This window comes from Nannospalax galili, unplaced genomic scaffold, assembly GCF_000622305.1.
Source record: "Nannospalax galili isolate Female #2095 unplaced genomic scaffold, S.galili_v1.0 scaffold734, whole genome shotgun sequence".
NCBI classification, from domain to species: domain Eukaryota; kingdom Metazoa; phylum Chordata; class Mammalia; order Rodentia; family Spalacidae; genus Nannospalax; species Nannospalax galili.
In genome coordinates this window covers 2,623,568-2,643,833 of record NW_008337073.1, presented here as the reverse complement: position 1 = coordinate 2,643,833, position 20,266 = coordinate 2,623,568, and the positions used below count along the sequence as shown (strand labels likewise).

At 39.5% G+C, this 20,266-nt stretch overlaps 1 protein-coding gene and 1 pseudogene across 1 annotated transcript in view; both read left to right on the top strand.

Annotated features, from left to right (window-relative positions):
• Cfap54 (cilia and flagella associated protein 54) overlaps positions 1 to 20,266 on the top strand; it is a 372,605-nt gene that overhangs the window by 265,996 nt on the left and 86,343 nt on the right. The window contains exons 62-63 of the mRNA XM_029563104.1: positions 18,016 to 18,189; positions 19,572 to 19,795. Of these exons, the coding sequence (XP_029418964.1) occupies positions 18,016 to 18,189; positions 19,572 to 19,795 (398 nt within the window). The remainder of the gene's footprint in view (positions 1 to 18,015; positions 18,190 to 19,571; positions 19,796 to 20,266) is intronic.
• LOC103733282 overlaps positions 20,191 to 20,266 on the top strand; it is a 1,552-nt pseudogene continuing 1,476 nt past the window's right edge.

Genomic DNA, 20,266 nt, shown 5'->3' with positions numbered 1-20,266 from the left:
ACGTTTAGGCATACCAGGAAAGCAGATCCTGCCTTCCATGAGCTTCTGATCATGGGCAATTAGGACACAGATACTCCTTGAAATTATACAAATCCGTCTTTTATTTAATTAATTTTATTGTTTTATTTTTGAGACAGCATCTCCCTGTAGCCCCAGTTAGTTTGGAGCTCACTATATAGACCAAGCTGGCCTCAATCTCATAGAGATCTATGTGCCTCTGCCTCCTGAGTGCTGGGATTAAAGGTGTACACTACCATGCCCAGTTCCAAATTCATCTTTTAGAAAACCGTATTAGTGAAGGCAAGATTAACATACCAGAAGCCAAACAGATGACTTTTGAGGGGAGTTGGGTACAGGCAGAATGGTATAAGGGTTCACTGGAAACATTCTTCTTCCCTGGGAATAGGACATTGTAAGACAGATGCAAACTGGGTCAGAAATGGGAGGTACCAGATGAGAGGGTAAGCAGGTGTTCTCTACAGAGCAATTCAAGGCCTGAAGGGTAATGACAGAACAGTTACCTGTGGAATATGGACAATAGAGTGCCTGCCAGAACCCAAGAGCAATTATGGGGCATCCACAGGACAGTAAGAGAGTCTAACAGAACACCTGGTCCCATTTGTTGAGTATTCTATACATTGTCTTGCAGGAAAAGAGACCCTGAAATGATGGTATGGGCAACGTGGGACCATATTTAGATTCAACATTAGAACACTTATTAGTTGCCGACTTCTCAGTTTTATTCAAATACATATATAATCCTTCTGTCTTGATTTTCTTGTGACCTTAATATTAATTCAGAATGGATAAAAAGTTATTAAATTCTGCAAGACACTTTAAATTAAAAGTAACATTTAGGATTAGTGGTCCCAGATACAGCCTTCCACAGAAAAATACACATGAGATACAGTAGATCTCTGTATCTGATGTGTATGAGATGACATACATAAATGCATGCCGTGCTAAAAACTTCTGTTGGTGAAGTTATTGTCAGACTACAGAGACTTACAGAGCTGACCTGAGAATCACTGTCGGTGCTTACTATATGCTTTGGCTCCTGAAACAGGAGCTAATCTTCCAGCCTGAAGGAATGGGACTTGTCCCTCCCTTCCTTGCTTGGCCTTTGTTCAGAAAGAGGCTCAGTGCCTGCTCAACACAGGGATGCTGTTTCTCTACCACGATCTCACTCTCCACAGAAGTAGTACTAACAGTGCATCGACATGTTGCTCTGCGCTCACACATTACCACAGTGTCTCTTGCTCCCGATAGCATGAGTTTATCACAAGTATTAGAGGTCAGGTGTCCAAGATGAATGTCACTGGGTTAGTGTCAGCAGGACTGCTTCCCTTGGAAGCCTCAAGGGAAGAACCTCTAGCCACCAATTTCCTTGGCTTCTGTACCCTTCCTCCATCTTCCAAGCCAGCATCTTCAAATCACTATGACATTCCTCGTTCTTCTGCCTCCTCTTCCACATGTCAGGACCCTGTGATAACAGTGGGCCATCTGGAAAACCCAGGCTAGTCTTTCTATCTTAAGGACAACTGATGGGCCACCTTAATTTGATCTGGCAAACTTAGTTCTCCTTTGCCCTGTAACTTCCTATAAGTACAGGTTCTGGGGACTGAAATGTGAGCATCCTTATGGGTCATCTTCCAACTTCGGCAGTCAGCTTCTTGTGTTCCCCACCAGAGAAGCTGCATACCTACTTACTATCAGGGTGCTAGCCAGAATCCACCCCAGCTCATTTAAACAGGAAGAGGTTGTTTGAGGTCTTCTAACACTGATAGGGGCTAAAGAAAGAAGTTAGAGGCTAAATGTCTAGAAATGACTAGGCTACCAAGAGAGCTATGATTTTATTTGTTTTATAGAGAAAGCTGTAGAATTAGGAATTTGTCTTCGAGTTAGGAACTCTCTGCTGTAACTGTATGCATGAGAATCATATCAGCTCTGCCAAAATTCACACCTGCCAGAGATCCCCTGAATCTTGTCTCTGCCATCACTTACCCCATCTCTGAATTCAAGCCTTACACAAATGCCCTGAATTCATGAAATCTGAAAAACATGCTGTTTACCTTCATAATTTCTTCAGGAGAGGAAGGTACATTCAGAGGTAGGAAAAACATACTTGGAGGTTAGATGTTGAGTAAGCCAATCTGGTATATATACCAATTCACTGATGTATTTTTTTTAAAGAGTAGGAATAGTACTTTTAAAAAGTAGGAATAGTACTTTAAAAAAAATAATATCTCAGCTAATATTTAACACTTTCAATGGAATTTCTATCCCATGAAGGAAATTTTCATTTCTGTGAGGCAGAAAATTTTTACTAATTTCTTTGATAATGTCATCTAAAAGTTTTTCGTGTCATATCTAAAAGTCTCTCCCTAGTCAAATCATTCAATAACAGGAAAGTCTATTTGGAGTCGGTAAAGTGAATCAAATGGCTATGTACTTCGTTTTTCAGACTGTTTGCTCTGTTTTCTGGATCCTTCATTTAGCTCCCGTGTGTCTGCATATTCTGGCTTCAGTATTTGTAATTCTTTGTTATTGGAGTCTCAAAATATATTTAGTATGTATGAGAGTGAGCCCTGCCCACCATTCTTCCCTTACATGGTATCTTTTATGGCTTAAAAGCATACCTCTGGAAGCAACTTGCACAATACCAAAAAATCTTGTATTTTTATGAGAACTGTATTATATTTAGATATTAACTTGTAAATAACTTACATTTTTATCCTATTGAATTTTTTGTTAGTTGTTTCTTTGAGACAGGGTCTCCCTGTAGCCCCAGTTGACCTGGAACGTCCTGCCTGGAACTCACAGAGATCCACATGCCTCTGCCTCCTGAGTGCTGGGACTAAAGGCACCTATGCACCATCACGCCCCACTCCTATTAAATTATTTTAGCAAAGAACATTATTTACCCTTATGTTTCCTTAGTTCAGACCCTTTTGAAAGGAGTGTTTTAGCACTATCTTCAAATAAATCTTATATTATTTTGCCTTTTGTTAATATTGTAATTTTCTCCTCTCCTCCTATTCTTCTTCCTCTCCTTCCCTCCCTCCATCTCTATTCTTCTTTCTTTCTTTCTTTCTTTCTTTCTTTCTTTCTTTCTTTCTTTCTTTCTTTCTTTCTTTCTCTCTTTCTTTTCTTTCTGACCATGTCTTATGTAGACTATGTTGACTTTGCATTTTCTACATAGCCAAGGATGACCTTGAACCTCTGATCTTTCTGCCTTCCCCCTCCCAAGTGTTAGGATTTTGGGTGTTACCCTGCCCAGTTTTATGCAGTACTGAACGTGGAACCCAGGGCAAGCACTCTACCAACTAAGCCACACCCTTTGCCCATTTTATTTCTATTAGATAGTTTAATATGCAAAGGCCTTTAGCTCACTGCATTGGTTATCCTTAGAGATTTTCCTTTACTTGATCTTTCGTGAACAAGGTTGGAGTCAGTAACTATTTTCTGTAAAGGTCAGATATAACTATCTGAGGCTTTTGGTGTCTGTTGCATCTCTGGACTTTTATGTGACAGATGAACGTGGATGCCCTCCAGGGACACTCTACTTATGGACTGGCATTTGAACTTTATATAACTTTTCATGCAACACAAAATATTCTTTTGATTTCTTTCAACCACTTGAAAATATAAAAGCTACTCTTCACTCATAGGTAATGAAAAAACATGCATGGGGCAGATTTGGCCAGCAGGCTACAGTTTCACCCTCCAGAAAAGGTGAAGGTTTCCAATGTACTCTTTCTTTTTTTCTTTCTTTCTTTCTTTCTTTCTTTCTTTCTTTCTTTCTTTCTTTCTTTCTTTCTTTTTTTAATTTTTAAATTTTTAAATTTTTGTATTGAGCTTTTGTACATTTCATACCACAGTTCTTAATCAAATTTAGATCCCCTCCCCCATTCATGCCCTCCCAACCCCCCACCAGACCTTATGTATTCTGCTATGCATGTTAAGTCCTATCCAATAGTCAAGCATTTGTACCCAGATGTCTTTCAGTGCAGATTCATCCACTGGGATCTAGTCAGGCTATCTAGAGATTTTAAGTAAGGCCTACTCTCCCTCATGCAGTAGTAATCAGGCTCCAATAGTTCCCAGACTAAGGCTGGCCTGCCACCCATTTCCCTCACTCCACTTTAGGCCCTTGTCTGTTTGAGTTGCCATGGGCCCTGTGCTCTATGCCACCATTTCCACAAGTTCACATGTGCAAGCTTCCAGTGTCCTGAAAGCCTCTGCTTCCCTATGTTTATGAACCAGCCCTGGCTCTTAAAATCTTTCTGTCCCCTCTTCCGCAATGGTCCCTGAGCCATGGGCAGGTGAGGTTTAATATAGGAATCCTATCTAGGGTCACACACTCTGCAGTCTCTTATTCTATAAAACTTGGCCAGTTGTGGCCTTCTGTGTGCATCACACTCTGTTGTATAAGGAAACTTCACTGGTGAGAGTTGAGGGATGCACTAGTTTTATCTCTCCCGCCCCTAGTTCCATGAACCTTAGTGTAGAGGTTCCACTGTAGATGTGTCGTCTTGGACTAGGCATCTCTCAGACATATATATTCTCTGTGTCTGAGCAGTTGTGGGATTCTGCAGTAGCCTCCATCTGTTGCAAAAAGAAGCTTCTTTGATGAGTGCTGTACAGTATACTTGTCTGTAAATATAAGGATCCATATTTATCATACGGTAAGAAATTTCATTTGTCTAGACATATGAAAGAGACAAGGTTTTCTCTAGAATCTATAACCTCTACAGCCATGTGTATTTGACTATGTTTACAGTGCTACCCATGAATTCCCTCCCATTGACAGGGCTTTAAGTCCAATAGATAGCTGTCGATTACCCCCCAGATAATAGTGGCAGTATTGCACCAACAGAGGTAGTTTGCTGTGCCAGTTATTATGGCTATTAGACTTTGGGGCTGGGTTGGTCCATTGATTGATTTTCTCTCTCAGCAGCTTACATAGTATCCTCTAGAACTATGAGAGGTAAACTTCAGGTAGTAACTGTTTCTTGTCTGTGTCAGTTGCTCTTTTGTCAACTACACAAACTAGACTTACTTGGGAAGAGGGAATCTTGATTTGGGAATTGCTTCCAAAGGATTAGCATGTGGCATGTCTGAGAGACATTTTCTTATTGCTAATTAATGGAGCCCCCTCCTAGCCCACTGTGGCCAGTGTCATCCTGGGGCAGGTGGACCTGGACTGTATAAGAATGGCAACTGACAAAGACAGGGAAGCAAGCCAGTAAGCAGCATTCCTTCATGGTCTCTGCTTCAGCTCCTGCCTCCAGGTTTCTGCATTGAGTTCCTTCCCTGTTTCCGTAAGTGATGGACTATGACATGGGAGATGTAGGATGAAATAAACCCTATCCTTCCCAAGCTGTTTCTGGTAGTGTTTTATCACAGCATAAGACAGCAAACTAGAACACTGTTCTATAGTTCTAGTTTTCTTAATATTGATCCTTTGTTCCTTGATGTGAATATTTTTTCTTTCTGTTTTGTTTGAGACAGGGTCCCTCTGTAGCCCTATCTTGGCCTGGAACTCCCTATGTACACCAGGCTGGCCTCCATCTCACAGAGATCTGCCTGCCTTTGCCCCCTAAGTACTGGGATTAAATGTGTGCATCACCACTCCTGGCTTGAATATTATTAACTATTATGTTTCTATAATTTAGATTTTTGCTTTTTCTTTAAGTATGTGTAGAAGCCATTTTGTACAGAAATCAGTACCTTAAATTGAGGTTATTTGCAAACAAATACATTACACCAATAACATCCTCCTTTTGTTTTGCCTTAGGGCCAGAATTCTACCTTGCCTGGAGGCTAAGATCATAAATCTTACTATTTCTGTTGTGTATTTCTCTATTACACATTTGCCCATCCTTTTATTTTGAAAATGCCTACTATGGGGGACCTATGTGGGACATGAAGTTGAGATTTCTTTTTTTTTGGTCTTTTTGAGACAGGGTCTTCCTATAGCCCCAGGAGTCCTGGAACTCACTATGAGATTTTGTTTTTATAAAACCAGACAGTGTTTTTCTTATAATACATGATCTTTCAATTTAAATTTATTAGTATGAGAATTATGTTGTATTCTTTATATTATTTTACAGTATGCATACAATAGATTAGGAAACAAAAATAGAAAATAAAAAACTTATTCTTTAGGGAGAACCTAAATGATTAAATTAATACTTCAGAAAAATTAATTATAGCAAAAAACCTCAGAAGTGATAAATATTAACAGAAAAATAATCGTTGAGAAACTAAGTTGTTATAGATTTATTTATGTTTTCCTCCAAAAAAATAAGTTTTTAAAGCTCTATAAAATTTATAACTGTCTAGAAAAATACAATTTACTCCAATTTACTTTTGTAAAGGTCAAAAAATTCAATCTATTACTATAGAAGGAATAAATTTATGTTAGAAATTAAAGCTAGAAATTAAAAGTTTTATTAAATTAAAAAGATTATTAATAAATCTGCCACATTTTAGCAGAAAAAAAATTAGAGTTAATGTGTGGTTAAATAAAAAGTAGTTGAACTCTCTTACCTAATTCTGCAGTGACCTGTGGCAACATGTTTTCATTGAAATAAGTTAGAAAAACTCTAGGTTCACAGGTATGTAGTTAGAAAATGCAGATTATTTGAAGAACCTCTTCAAATAATTATTGATATACTTTTTGTATCCATACAGTGTTAGCAATGTGGTAGTTTCTTAAAGGTTAGTTCTAGTGTAGATTCTGAAACCATATCACTGTAATACCTAAAAGCATATTGGTCCACCTTGCAGTTTGAGTGAATCTCTTACTGATGCATGATTTGTAAAACCATATGCTAATGTTGCTGATATCTCTTCTTGGTCTCCCTAGTCCATGTGATCTTTGTTGAAAGGATTCAGAGATGACAGAGAGGACAGTGAGAAAGAGGTGGAGTTTATGACAAGGTAAAGTGGGGCACACTCCCAGGGAAAGCAGGCAGTAGCCAAAGTGACCACCATGGAGGAGAATACGTTTTAGGAGTGAGAGTGGACACTGGTCAAAGGGACCATTGTGAAGGGAAATGGTCTCAAAGGAGAAGAGTAAACTAGCCAGAGATTTAATTCCCAGTGATTGGGATCTGGGAAGTGAAGAAGGACTCATTATTGTGAGATTTTATAGGGAAATTTGAAGAGAATTTAGGCCTCTGTTTTTGTTAATAAGCCTCTGCCCAATAATATCTGCGAACACTCAAGCATTACTGGGAAAGCATGGGTGAAGAGTAAATTACTCCACAGACACCAAAAGATGGAGTGTAACATTTGGTCACAGGAGTCTCATTGATGCCCATCGCCTGACAAGAGTCTTTTTAGTTGGTTCTGTGACATGATTACTGGGCCAGTCAATCACCTGAACAGGGAAACACTAGTTTTTCCTCAGGAAAGCCTTCTTCTTGAAGCAGTGTAAGAAATACTATAAAACATACCTAAAGATACAGGTTGACACAATGGTCTCTCTGACTACTGTCCACTTTGCAACAGTGAGCATTTTCCTCTGCAGTGGTCCCAGTGGATTGGCTACTAGCTCCCCTCCCCTACCATTTGCGTGAATTCCTTCAGCAGACAGAACAGTGTGAGACTCCAGTAACCACTTAGAACCTCTAAACACTGGGACATGTTTTTGGTCAATGCAGAATAGTCAAACTTTTAAAATATCACCACCACGCCTTTCAGAAAAATAAGTTTGAAAAGCTGATAGTGGTAGGTGCAAATTTTCCAAAATGCAGAATTTTCACTTGAAAACTTGAATTTTATCACTGGCAGCAAATGTTGTCCGATATTTTCCTTGAAATCAGGTGTACGTCATTTACCTTTCAGATGTTTGCCACTTACCTAAGTCTGAAATTACTTTATGACTTGTTAGTTGTTCTTTGAAGTAAATGGTGTTCCATGAGACACTTTAAAAAAAAGAAGAAGAAGAAGCATATTTAGCTGCAAAGAGGGACCTTGTACACGCTTCCTTTTTTAGCACAGTATGAAAAAAAGAGGCATTAGTTAATAGCATTAATGGCTTTTACTGCTCCATCAAGCAGGAAAATCTTAAATGAGACTGGCGTTTTAATGAATTTGTTTCACATGAAGAACACGACGACCAGTAGTACATGGCCTTCTCAGCTCCCTGCTAAGGCACCCCCTACCACTGCCTCATGCCGTCCACATGGACGGTAGCACAACTGTTCCAGCAAAAACTTAAAAACTTGGCCGGGCATGGTGGCACGTGCCTTTAATCCCAGCACCAGGACAGCTGGGGCTACAGGGAGACCCCGTCTCAAAAAGACAAAAAAAAAAAAAAAGCACCTTATTTTGCTTTCTTGTCAATCATTGGCATGAAAGGACATCTTGTTGGAAATTTTTTGGTGCTAATACTCTTAGACACACAAGCAAAATCCCGAGAGAGCTGCATCTGTAATGTGAGTCATCTGTGTGTGGACGTGTGATTCTTCGGATGAGTTGGGACTGACTCTTCATGCTTGCAGCTCTGTCTGTACTCTGTTACTTGATCATTTTACAGTGCTGTGGGTTTTCTGACCAAGTTTCCATCCAGGGGTGATTCCTGAAAAGAAGATACTCAGGTCCTAGACCTCAGGTTGTGCATGCTGTGCTGTCATCCATGTAGATCTTTGTGAGTGTCCAGGTTTTGCTGTGCATGTGCTGGCCCCTGACTACCTCCCTTCCCTCTAATTTCAAACATAAATTAGGATAGCTTTTGCGATTTTTCTAAAGTAACTAACATATTCTTTATTTTTTTATTCTGTCACTGGCTTTTTTTGTTCAACATTGTATGTGAGAATCAGTCTTTTGTGGATGTCATGCCTCAGTTTATTACCCGTGGATAAACACGTAGGGCTGTCAGGAAAGATACTGCTCTGAACACACTTGAATGTGACCTGCTGGGCACAGGATTTTTTATACGTATGCCAAGGAGTAGAATTACTAGGGCACACACATGTTTATCTTTAGAAGGTCTCCAAGACAGCTGTACTCTGAAATTTATCTTGCTTGAGCATCCTATATTCTGTATGGTATGCTGGCTATTGCTAAGTCTGTTTAAAGTGAGTCTCTTATTCAAGAACCATACTAATTTTCTCTTGGGAGTTTTCCCTTTGTCTTAGAGATATGCAGGGTTTATTTATATATTCTAGACATGAACTTTTTTGTACATTATACGTACTATAATTATCTTGTCCCTTTCTGTCTTATTACATTTTATTTTGTTTAATTAAGGTAATTTTTGATAATCCAAAGTGTGCAATTTCTGATTTCTTATAACTTACAAATCTTTTATATTTTTAGATTTATTTTTGTTAATGTGTATATATGTGTGTCTGTTGTATATGCCACATGAGTGTGGGTACCCATGGAGCCCAGAAGAGAATGTCTAATCCCTCAACGTATTGGATTAGAGTGCTGCAGTGGGTAGGGAGATGGAAAAGGGACCTTTTAAAGCTAAACACAGCAAAAAGGAATGTTTACAAGGTGGTCCCCAAATAACAGGGTAGAGGGTGATCTCAGTCTACATGTCAAGGTGCCCTAAAATAGCAAAACAAGCAAGTTACAGAAGCCAGAATCAGCAATTAGTCATATCATAATAATTTTGTTTTCTATATGTCTAGAGAGCAAGCGGCCACGGCAGCATTCCCCTGGGAGGAAAGAGGGAAAGGGGTCAGGGTTTCTGAAAACAATCCTTGAGCTAGAAATACACTAGGGCTAAGCTTCTAAGACGGCTACTTTATCAAAAATGGGGTCAGTTTGGTCAGCACATTGCTGTTCAATGTTAGAAATCCTTTCTTATACAAACAATCATAAAGATGCCTTCCTGTATTCCTACCTTTATTTCACCTCTAACATCTAGATCTACAGCTTACTCAGAGTCTATTCTTAGGAGTGACTCTTAGGTGTGGCATGAGGCTGATGTCAAGATTATCTGTGTACATACATACAGTAAAACCAGAACCATTTATTGAAATAGGCACACTTCTTCACAACAGTGAAGAGTCACATCTGTCATAAATCAAGCGCCTGTTTCGTGGGGTGAGAGAGATGAGGAGAGACGAAAGAAGGAAGAGAAGAAACGAGAAAGGACAGGGAGAAATCAAGAAAGAGAGAAGCACTGAGAAAATTTTATCACTCAACTAACAGATGTTCAGGATGTAGACAAAGGAGAAAACAGAAGCCCATCATCACGGAAACCAGTACGAAATGATTTTGCAGGGCTGAAGGGAAAGATGAGCCTTCAGCTTGAAACATTCTATTATGATCCAAGCAGCACAATTTTTTTTTTAAAGAGCTGAACCTAAAATGAAAATTTAAATTACTACAGATAATGAATTGATTGAAAACTACACCCCAAGCCAGGTGTAGTGGTACATGCCTTTAATTCCAGCACTCAAGATGCAGAGGCAGGATCTCTGTGAGATCGAGGCTAGCCTGGCCTACATATCAATGGCCTACATATCAAGTTCCAAGCCAGCTGGGGCTACAGAAATACTCTGTTTCAAACAAACAAACAATAAAAGCAAAACAAAAAGACTCACACCTATAACGGATGGTAGAAAGTACTAGAACATGGCCTTTGAAGTTTTGAAGTAAAATAAGTTTTTAACCAAAATTATTTATTAAACTAAACCATAAGTTGATTATGAGGATGTTGTAAGGTTTCAAATGGTTTACTCTTAGTGAATTATTTTTAGGATGTTATTTGACAATGCACCCTAGTTCACAAGACTACGGATGAAGAACAAAGCAACTAAGTGGATACAGGCTAGAAGGGAAGAAGAAGCTCTTGGCAGTGCCCACTATGTAACTACCTGGAAGTACATGAGAACAGCATGGAGTCTGTGATCTCAGGAATACTATTAGGAGATTTAAGTGGATTCTAGGCAGCAGATGGAATAATTAAAGAGCTGGAAGATATTAGGAATAGGGTAAAAATGGAAATATCTCTTTTAGCAAAGAAAAATATTCATAAGTTCTTGGGGACAGTATTTTTAAAAGATTCATGGTGCAACGAAGTGAGTTTTTGTATGGCATGATTTTGAGGCTGGGCTAAAAACTGTCCATTTGAGGGGCTGGAGAGATGGCTCAGTGGTTAAGAACACTGAATGTTCTTGCAGAAGACCTGGGTTTGAATCCCAGCGCCCACATGGTAGCTGATAACTGTCTGTAACTCCAGTTCTAGGGGATCTTTCACCCTCTTCTGACCTCCATGGGCATTGCACGACATGGGTACACTTCCATACATGCAGGCAATACACGCATACACATAAAATAAAATAAAATAAAATAAAATAAAATAAAATAACCTGTCCATTTTATCTTCGTGCTGAGGGTTTTATTCTTTGTGGTTATGGAGTTGTGACATTAAGCCCTCGTGAAAGCAAATCAGACATATTGAAGTGAGAAATCCTACTATAAGTATTTTTAAAAATTTAGAGAGGGTCTTATGTATCCAAGGATAACCTTGAACTATGCTCCTGTCTCTACCTTCCAAGTGCTAGAATTACAGGTATACAAGACCACACCCAGCAAGTATTGTTTTTTTAAAAAATTATTTTTCATTCTATGTGTATGAGTTTATGACCTGTATGTATGTAAGTGCACCTGTGTTGTACAGTGCCCACAGAGGTCAGAAGAGGGTGTTGGAGCCCCTGGAACTGGAGTTATGGATCATTGTTAGTCACCATGTGGATGCTAGGAACCAAACTCGGGTCCTCTGCAAGAGCAGCTAGTACTTTTAACTGCTGAGCCATCTCTCCAACTAGTATTCTTTGTTGATTTCCATCATAGTAGTAATAAGAAGGATTATGTACATAGACCAACATGTAAAAGTTATGAGCTTTGACAAATGAAAGCCTGGCATAAGAAGGAAGTGAAATGGCGAATGTCATCAGGTTATGAAGTGAGATATCAAGAAATAATGTCTATATTTGGTGCTACTAGATAGAAAGCTGTTAGATCATGATATGACAGGAGAGCCAAATGTCGTGATGGTTCTCAGCAGAGGAGTGGCTTATGAGCTAATATCTCACCTGTAAGAAGAAAGTCAAATACATCCTCAAAAACTCACAATTTAGGAAAAGTACTACCAGAAAACGATTTTCAGAGCTGGAACAGACTATTAGAAAAACTGAAAACAAATGGTTAAATGCACTTGCCTCTGGGGAAGAGAATTTTATTTTTGATCATGTAACTGCATGACTGGTGAGAGCAGGCAGCACATTGAAGCATTGAAAACCACATGATGTCAAGGTGGATGACTTCCAGAAATGCAAATGCATTTCAACATTAGAACATGTATTATATTCAATCACTGCATTAATAGATGAAAAGAGAAAATAATCATCATCTCATGTAGGCACAGAAAAATTCAATAAAATTCAACAACCAACCATGATTCTACAACAAGTTAAAGGAAATTTCCTTAATTTAACAAGTTCTGAGAGGCTGGCGAGATAGTTTAGTGGTTAAGAGTGCCTAATGCTTCTGCCACCTGTAACTCCAGCTGCAGGGGATCTAATACCCTCTTCTGGCGACTCTGGGTAACTGCATACATAGGCATATACATATACATAGACACATATAAGTGCCCATAATTGGAAATAAAAATGTAAAAAGTTCTAAATGAAAAAAAAACAAAAAACCTGTAACACTTGTATTGGTTACTTTTCTGTTGCTGTGATAAAACACCATGACCAAGGCAACTTATAGAAGGAAGAATTTGTTTAAGCTTATAGTTCCAGAGGGTGAGAGTCCATCACAGTGGGGGAGGTATGGCAGCAGAAGGTGGCTGGAGCAGAAAGTCGAGGGATCACATCTTCAAGCAGTCACAGGAAGCAGAGAGAGACTGGAAATCCAGCAAGACTTAAGAGCACTCAGAGCCTGTTCCCAGTGATGTGCTTCGTTCAGCATGGTCACACCTTCTAAAGCCTCCCAAAGCAACCATCGACTGGGAACAAAATGTCCAGATATTTGGAGCCTGTGGAGGTCATTCTCATTCAAACCAGCACAGCGCTTATACTCCATATTTGAACACTGAAATATTCCCCTCAGAAGCACAGGTGAAAGTATTATCACCACTTCCAAACTGTTGTGTAAGTTCCACCTTGCATAATAATTCAAGGAAGGAAAAAACAGACAACTGTCATCAGCTATGGATTATTCACACAGATAGAACTCTAAATTATGAACAAGAGCATCTAGCAAGATTGCTGTATGGGAGACTGTATTTCTGGGGATGGCTCAGCGGTTAAAAGCACTTGCTGCTCTTGCAGAGAACCCTGGTTCCATTCCCAGCACTCACATCCATCTGTAACTCTAGTTCTAGGGGATCCAGTGCCCTCTTCTGACCTCTGCAGGCACTGCATGCCCATAGTGCGGGCCAAACTAATACACATACAAAATAAAAATAGATGAGTCTTTTAAAAACTTTTATATCTATATCTTTAAATTTCAATTACTGGAGATAAACAAAAGGTATGAATAAAGAACTTATGAATGCTATTTTTAAAATATTTTTATTTATTATTTTATGTTATGTGTATGAGTATATTGCCTGTATGCATTTAAGCACATACATGTCACACAATACCCTTGGAGGTCAGATACCCTGGAACTGGAGTTAGGATAGTTGTTAGCTGCCATGTGGGTGCTGGAAACTGAACCTGGGTCCTCTGCAAGAGCAGTCAGTGATCTCAACCACTGAGCCATCTTTCCAGCCTCCATATAATGCTATTGAAAAATATGAGAAAACATGCTATCTTTGTGCCTAATTGGGTCATAATGGTAAGATTCAAGCCTTTTAAAGATGATCTATGAAGTTAATATAGTTTCAATAACAAGTTCAAATTTTATCTTATGGAATTTGATAAAATGATGGTAAAATTTGTATAAAAGAGCAAAAGACAGGGTTGTTTTTAAAATGTCAGAAAAAGTACTACTACTACTACTTACCAGTGATCTGTACACTTATGTACCAAACAATATGCATTTAGAGATCCATGGTAGTCTTGATTATAATAACAAAGACAAAAACAAAACAAAATATCATTAGAAAGAACCCACAGGTCTATTATCAACAACAGACCAGCTAAATACCACTATATTCCTTTAATGGAATACTACAAACAATAAAGAAAATCATTACTTATAAACAGCTTGGATAAATTTTAAATAAGGGGCTGGAGAGATGACTCAGTGGTTAAGAACACTGACTATTCTTGCAGAAGACCCAGGTTCAAATCCCAGCACCCATATGGCAGCTAACAACTGTCCGTAACTCCAGTTCCAGGGGATCCGACAGCCTCTTCTGTCCTCCATGGGCATTGAACGACACGGGTGCACTTAACCTACATGCAGGCAATACATGCATACACATAAAATAAAAATAATAATTTTTTTTTAAAGTTTAAAAGTGGAATTTTATTCCAGTTTGCTTGGAATTGCTGTGACAAAACTTTCTGACAAAACCAACTTGGGAAGGAAAGGATTTATTTGGCTTACAGCAGAGTCCATCATCAAGGGAGGCCAAGGCAGGAACTCAGGGCAAGAACCTGGAGTACAGACCATGGAAGAGTGCTGCTTACTGGCTCACTCCCCTGGTCCATGCTCAGTCTGCTTTCTTGTACACTATGGAACCACCTTCCCAGGGTGGCACTGTCCACAGTGAGCTGAGCCCTCCTACATCATTCAAAAATCAAGAAAATGCCCCACAGACACCACAGACCAATCCAATAGAGAAAATTCCTCAATTGAGGGTCCCTCTAACCAGGTGTGTCAAGCTACAACTAAAGCTATCCAGCACAATTGACCCCCTGTCAACTTGACACACAAACACACTGCTATTAAACCACAACCCTTTGATTCCTGTCCTCAAGATAGGATACTAATATTAGTACCACAACATAAAACAGCACAAATTTAAAAGTCTCACAGTCTTTAAAAAAATTCAAGCACTTTAAAAGTTCAAAGTTGCTTCTTAAATTGCTCTTTAACGGTTGGCTCCTGTAAAATCTAAAACAAGTACTGTCTTATTTCAAAAGAGAAGAATTTGATATACTTCAGCAAAACCGAAGTCCAGCAAAGTAGCTCAAGGTTAGACATCTTGGATTCACTCACAATCTTCTGATCTCCAAAGGGCTTGGGCAGCTCCACTTCTCTGGCTCTGCCATCCACAGCACACACCGCTCGCTTGTCTGGTAGCTAGCTCCACCCCAGACCTGCTGCTGCCATTAGTGACCATCAATGGTCCTGGCATCTCTAATATGCTGTGGTCTCACCAGTGGGCTGTTCTGGCCTCTCAGGGTTCAAAGTCTCAGGTTCTCTTCCTGACCCCTTCAATTCTGAGGTCTTCTCTGCAACTGAGGCTGTACTTTCACTAATGACCTTTCCTGGCCTCTTGGGTACCAAGCCTCAACTATTTTCTGTGACTTCTTCATGCCTTCAACACCAGTACCATGTAGGAGACTCTTAACACATCACCAAGTCCTGCTTAAAGTTTGAGATGGAGCTGCAGGCTCCCTCTGGACCACATCTTCTGTGTGCTGACCCCAAGGAAATACTTCCCAGAAGATTTTGCCACAGTGATGCTGGTCTCTTGTTACTCACAGCTGATTTTTCAGCCCCAACTGACCAGCATTGATTGTCACAGTAAAGCAAAAGTTTCACTTCAGTGGTTCTGGTCACTTTTTAATTACAGATGATTCTTCAGTCCCAGCTGACCAAAAACCATAGATTCTCAGTTCAAGATATCACACAAACATCTATCTACTTCCCTTTGAAGCTTCACGAGCCAGGCCTCCATTGTCTATACCTCTTTCAACATTATTTTCCAAGTTCCTACAGAAGAGCTCATTAAACACTAAGCACTCAATGGTTTTTCCAGTCCAAAGTTCACAAAACTTTTCCAATCCTCACCAAAACAACTAAGTCAGATCTGTCACAGCAATAGTCCACTCTCGATACCAATTTCTGTTCTAGTTTTCCCTCAATTACTGTTTAAAACATGATGAAGACCAACTTGAGAAGAAAGGGCTTATTTGGCTTTTAGATCACAATCTATCATCAAGGGATGCCAAGGCAGGAACCCAGGGCAGGAACCTGGAGCACAGACCGTGGAGAATAGCTGCTTATTGACTTGCTCCTCTGGCCTGTGCTCAGCCTGCTTTCTTATACAACATAGGACCAGGGGTGGTACTTCCCACAGTAGGATGGTCCCTCCCACATCACTCAACTATCAAGAAAATGCCCCACAGACATGGCCACATGCCAGTCCACTGGAGACAATTTCTCAGTGGAGGTTTCCTCTACCTGGTATGTCAAGTTGACAACTAAAGCTATCCAGCATTAATGTGTAGTGAAAAAAAGAGGATTGTGGATAAATACATGTAATTTCTTTCCATACAGAGTTTCTGAAAGATTATAAAGCTTTTATCATTTATTATTTATTATGTATTTATTTATTTGCTTTTTGTTTTGTTTTGTTTTTAGTCTTTTTGAGACAGGGTCTCCTTGTAGCACCAGCTGCCCTGGAACTCACTATGTAGACTAGGCTGGCTTTGAACTCACAGAGATCCGCCTGCCTCTGCCTCCCAAGTGCTGGGATTAAAGGCATGTGCCACCATGCCTGGCTGTTTTATTTTGCTTTTTGAGACAGGATCTCATTATGTAGCCCAGGCTGGCTTGGAACTCACTATGTTGGCTCAGAACTATCTGTAACTCCAGCCTGGTTTACTAGTGTGTTCCAGGCTGGCCTGGGACTCTCTATGTAGATCAGGCTGGCCTCAAACTCATAGAGATCCACCTGCTTCTGCCTCCCAAGTGCTGTGATTAAAGGTGTTCGCCACCACACCAGGCTAAAATTTATCTGTTATTTTATTCTGTTTTTCTAAGGTGGGTGATATGGATACTAAATGTTAGGTAGCTAGACAGTAACAGACCCTCTCCCTGGAAACAGTAAGTACATGAGAATTGGTTGATTACTTAAGAGAACTTGAATAGGCCATTACACACAGGAGATCCCATACATCTCCATTTCTTTCCTCCCTATCTCTCTCTCTCACACACACACACACACACACACACACACACACGTATCTGTACATAAATGACATAGAGAATAGAACCAAGGGCCTTCAGATTCATGTCAGGGGTACCTCACCGCTCTCTCATATGGAATCTGCTTGTTAGCTCATTATCAATTTTCAGTATCTCCCTATACTGTGCCCAGACAGGTCCTGGGGCACAGAGATTTCCAAGTTCACACATTAGTGAGCAGCACTCTTGAGATAAGAACTGAGTTTCTACCCTCCATTATTTCCTTACAGAGCTAGTTTATTCCATTCTGCTTGAATGACATCAGATGAGTAAACTTTGATTTCTTTGACAAAGTGTCCTTCTTTTTCTATTACAAACATCTTGAAACAAAACTCTGTATACATCCCAAGTATCTGCACTTTCAGTTTTATTAGCTCCTTCCAAATTGCTCTGCTAGGCACACTTAAGAACAAGTGTATGTGTGATTCATTTTCTTCAAGTTATCCTTAATACTATCTTCAGACATCAGAATCTCTCAATTCACAAGGGATGTGGAAGGAAATTTCATTTTTGATTTACATTTCCCTAAGTTTTAGTGATGCTAACATTTTTTCGTAGTTTACTTTGACTTTCCTATGAGTCACTAGTTGAAGTTCTTTGTGCACTTTGCTTATTAAAATTAGATTGTTTTGCTTTTTAAAAAATGCGTTGCTACAGGTATATTCATAAAAAGAAGCTGTACTTGGTCTAAATATCTTCCCTCCATCTCCAGTTTTTCCTTTAACATTGTGTTTGGTACCTTTGAGATATGAAAAATTTAATTGAACATATGTTCATGTGACAGTCGTTCCCTTAAGAGTTGTGCTCCATCCCTCTCCCCCAACTCCAGTATGGCTGTTTTTCAAGGAAATCATAACATTATAACTTTTTTTTTTTAACTTTCAGATAACTACCAAGTTGCTTTCCAGGCTTGTAATTCTGTTTTATACCAAAATGATGATGGGCATAACAACGCAGATACTAAAAGAAAGAGTCAGACCAAAGTGGACATTACCTGGATTCTTCTCATACGCTACTATATACACCTTCAGAGAATTAATAACATGAGCAAATTGCTAGGTGGGTCTGGCTGTGTTGAAAAAGAACATATCATTTGCCTTTTCCTACTTAGGTCATGTTTCTTATTTAGCTTATAAACATTTTTGACATCTTTCTGAATAGGATAACATTCCAATTGTAAATGGGACTATAGACAATTCATATATCTTATTTCATATATTTAAAAACACTGTGACAGAGGGATATCTGGAGGCTTCCCATGCTCACCAAAGTGGTCCACAGGTCAAAATGGTTAATAACCAGAGATCCCAGGGTGATAGTGTCTAACAGTAGGATGTAATCTGGCTCTAGGGAGAGGGTGCTCTGGGATCTAGTATGCAAAAGGGAGGAAATACATGACTTTGAAATGGGTATTTACTTCCGTATTGTTTTAAATCGCCATGTAAAGAATATCTAGAAAAACTGATGGACTCTACTTCACATTAGCCCTTTCTGTGGCTTTTGTGACCATATATTAGTGCGTTAGTACGCTTTCAAAATGCCCTTGAACTTAGTGATCCAGTGTTGCTCATGAATGGAGTCAGGAAAGACTGCTCCTCCCATGCTGAAGTCCAGTCCTGGAGAAGTCAACTGGGTGACCAGGCTGAGTCACAGAGTGGCTGAGCATGGTCTTCAGGATAGTAATGTGATAAGCAAGCACTCAAGATGCTATTGTAGCTGACAGGTTTATTGTGATATGGTCCAGAGGAGAAGGATGTAGACTTGGGCCAGAACACAGCCCTAGGGATGTCCTGCCCCAAAGCAGCTCAGCTCTCTGACTCTACCTGGTGGCCCTTCCCATAGAAGCACTCACATTGCTACTTTTTTGCTCTGGGATTTATTAGAGTTTGTCCAGCCTGTAAACATTATAACCCAGGGGTTCCCACAGCCAGCAGGGAGACTGTAGATCAGTCAGTGTTCCAGATTTTGACTTCATTGAGACTGCTCTCCAGGGTCGTTCCCCCTCCCCCAGCCCCAGATGATTTTAGCAGGACTAAGTCCTCCTTTCCTACAGGCCACTCTCATTCATTTATTTACCCCTTTTTACAATTCCTTTCTTCCTGCCCTACTTTCCCTATCCTTCTACTTTAAAGTCCTTGAGATCCTTTTCAGATGAACACCAAGCTTCCAAATTCCTGTCTTAGGGTTTGTTTTGAGAGAACCCAAAATAAGACATAATAGATGGTGCAGTTGTTAATATTTACAACAAGAGACAATATACTTATGTGCCACTGAGATTGTCCTTGCTCCCTGTGGCAGTCAGTAATTCATTAGCACGTAAATTCTACAGAGCAAGGTGGTTGGGAGCCCTTAACTGGAGCACCACAGCAGGAACCAATACCAGGACTGAGACCATTCTGTCACTAACATGAGCCTAAATAAAGATCCTTTCCTTCCTTAAGCATCTGCAACACCGGTCTCTGGAATTTCTTTGCCTGATGATACACTCCTCACTTCCGTGAACAACTCTGAACTGATTTCGCGCCAAAAAGAAATGCATTTTTTCCTTAAGAGAGTCTTACAACTGTATTCTTCTTCTTGTATTGATGCATTTCCGAAAGAACTTCTTCAAGGTTTGGAAAATCTACTCACTGTAGAAAGACTCTTATATGAGACATCAGGCAAGGTAAGCTTCTAAAACATTCTATGTGTAGCAGTTTAGAATAATTCTCTTATTTCAGAAGGGAACATGTAAGCCACCAAGTGGCACAAAGATTTCTAGTTTTCCCAGAGCCCCTAGAAGTTTTATTCCTGTTGAATCATGTAGGTAGACCAACCAAACAGCCTGGATTTTCAGTATAATCCTATTGCAAGTCCACTTTCCTGTCTTTCTCACTGATTCAAAATGCTTCAGAATTTTCTATATTCTTACAGAACAGCCATATTGCTAAGATATGAAACAAATTCCAGTATCATCACTTTATAATGAATCTAGCCTAAGACTTTTCTAAATCTACATCACATTTCTGTATCTTTTTTTAAAACATGTAATAAAATTCGTTGTACTTTTTTGAAAATAGTATGAATAGATGGTATGTAAAAGTTTTAAATAAATTTAAAATTGGATGACTTTTTATTTTGGAAAGCTTTATTATGT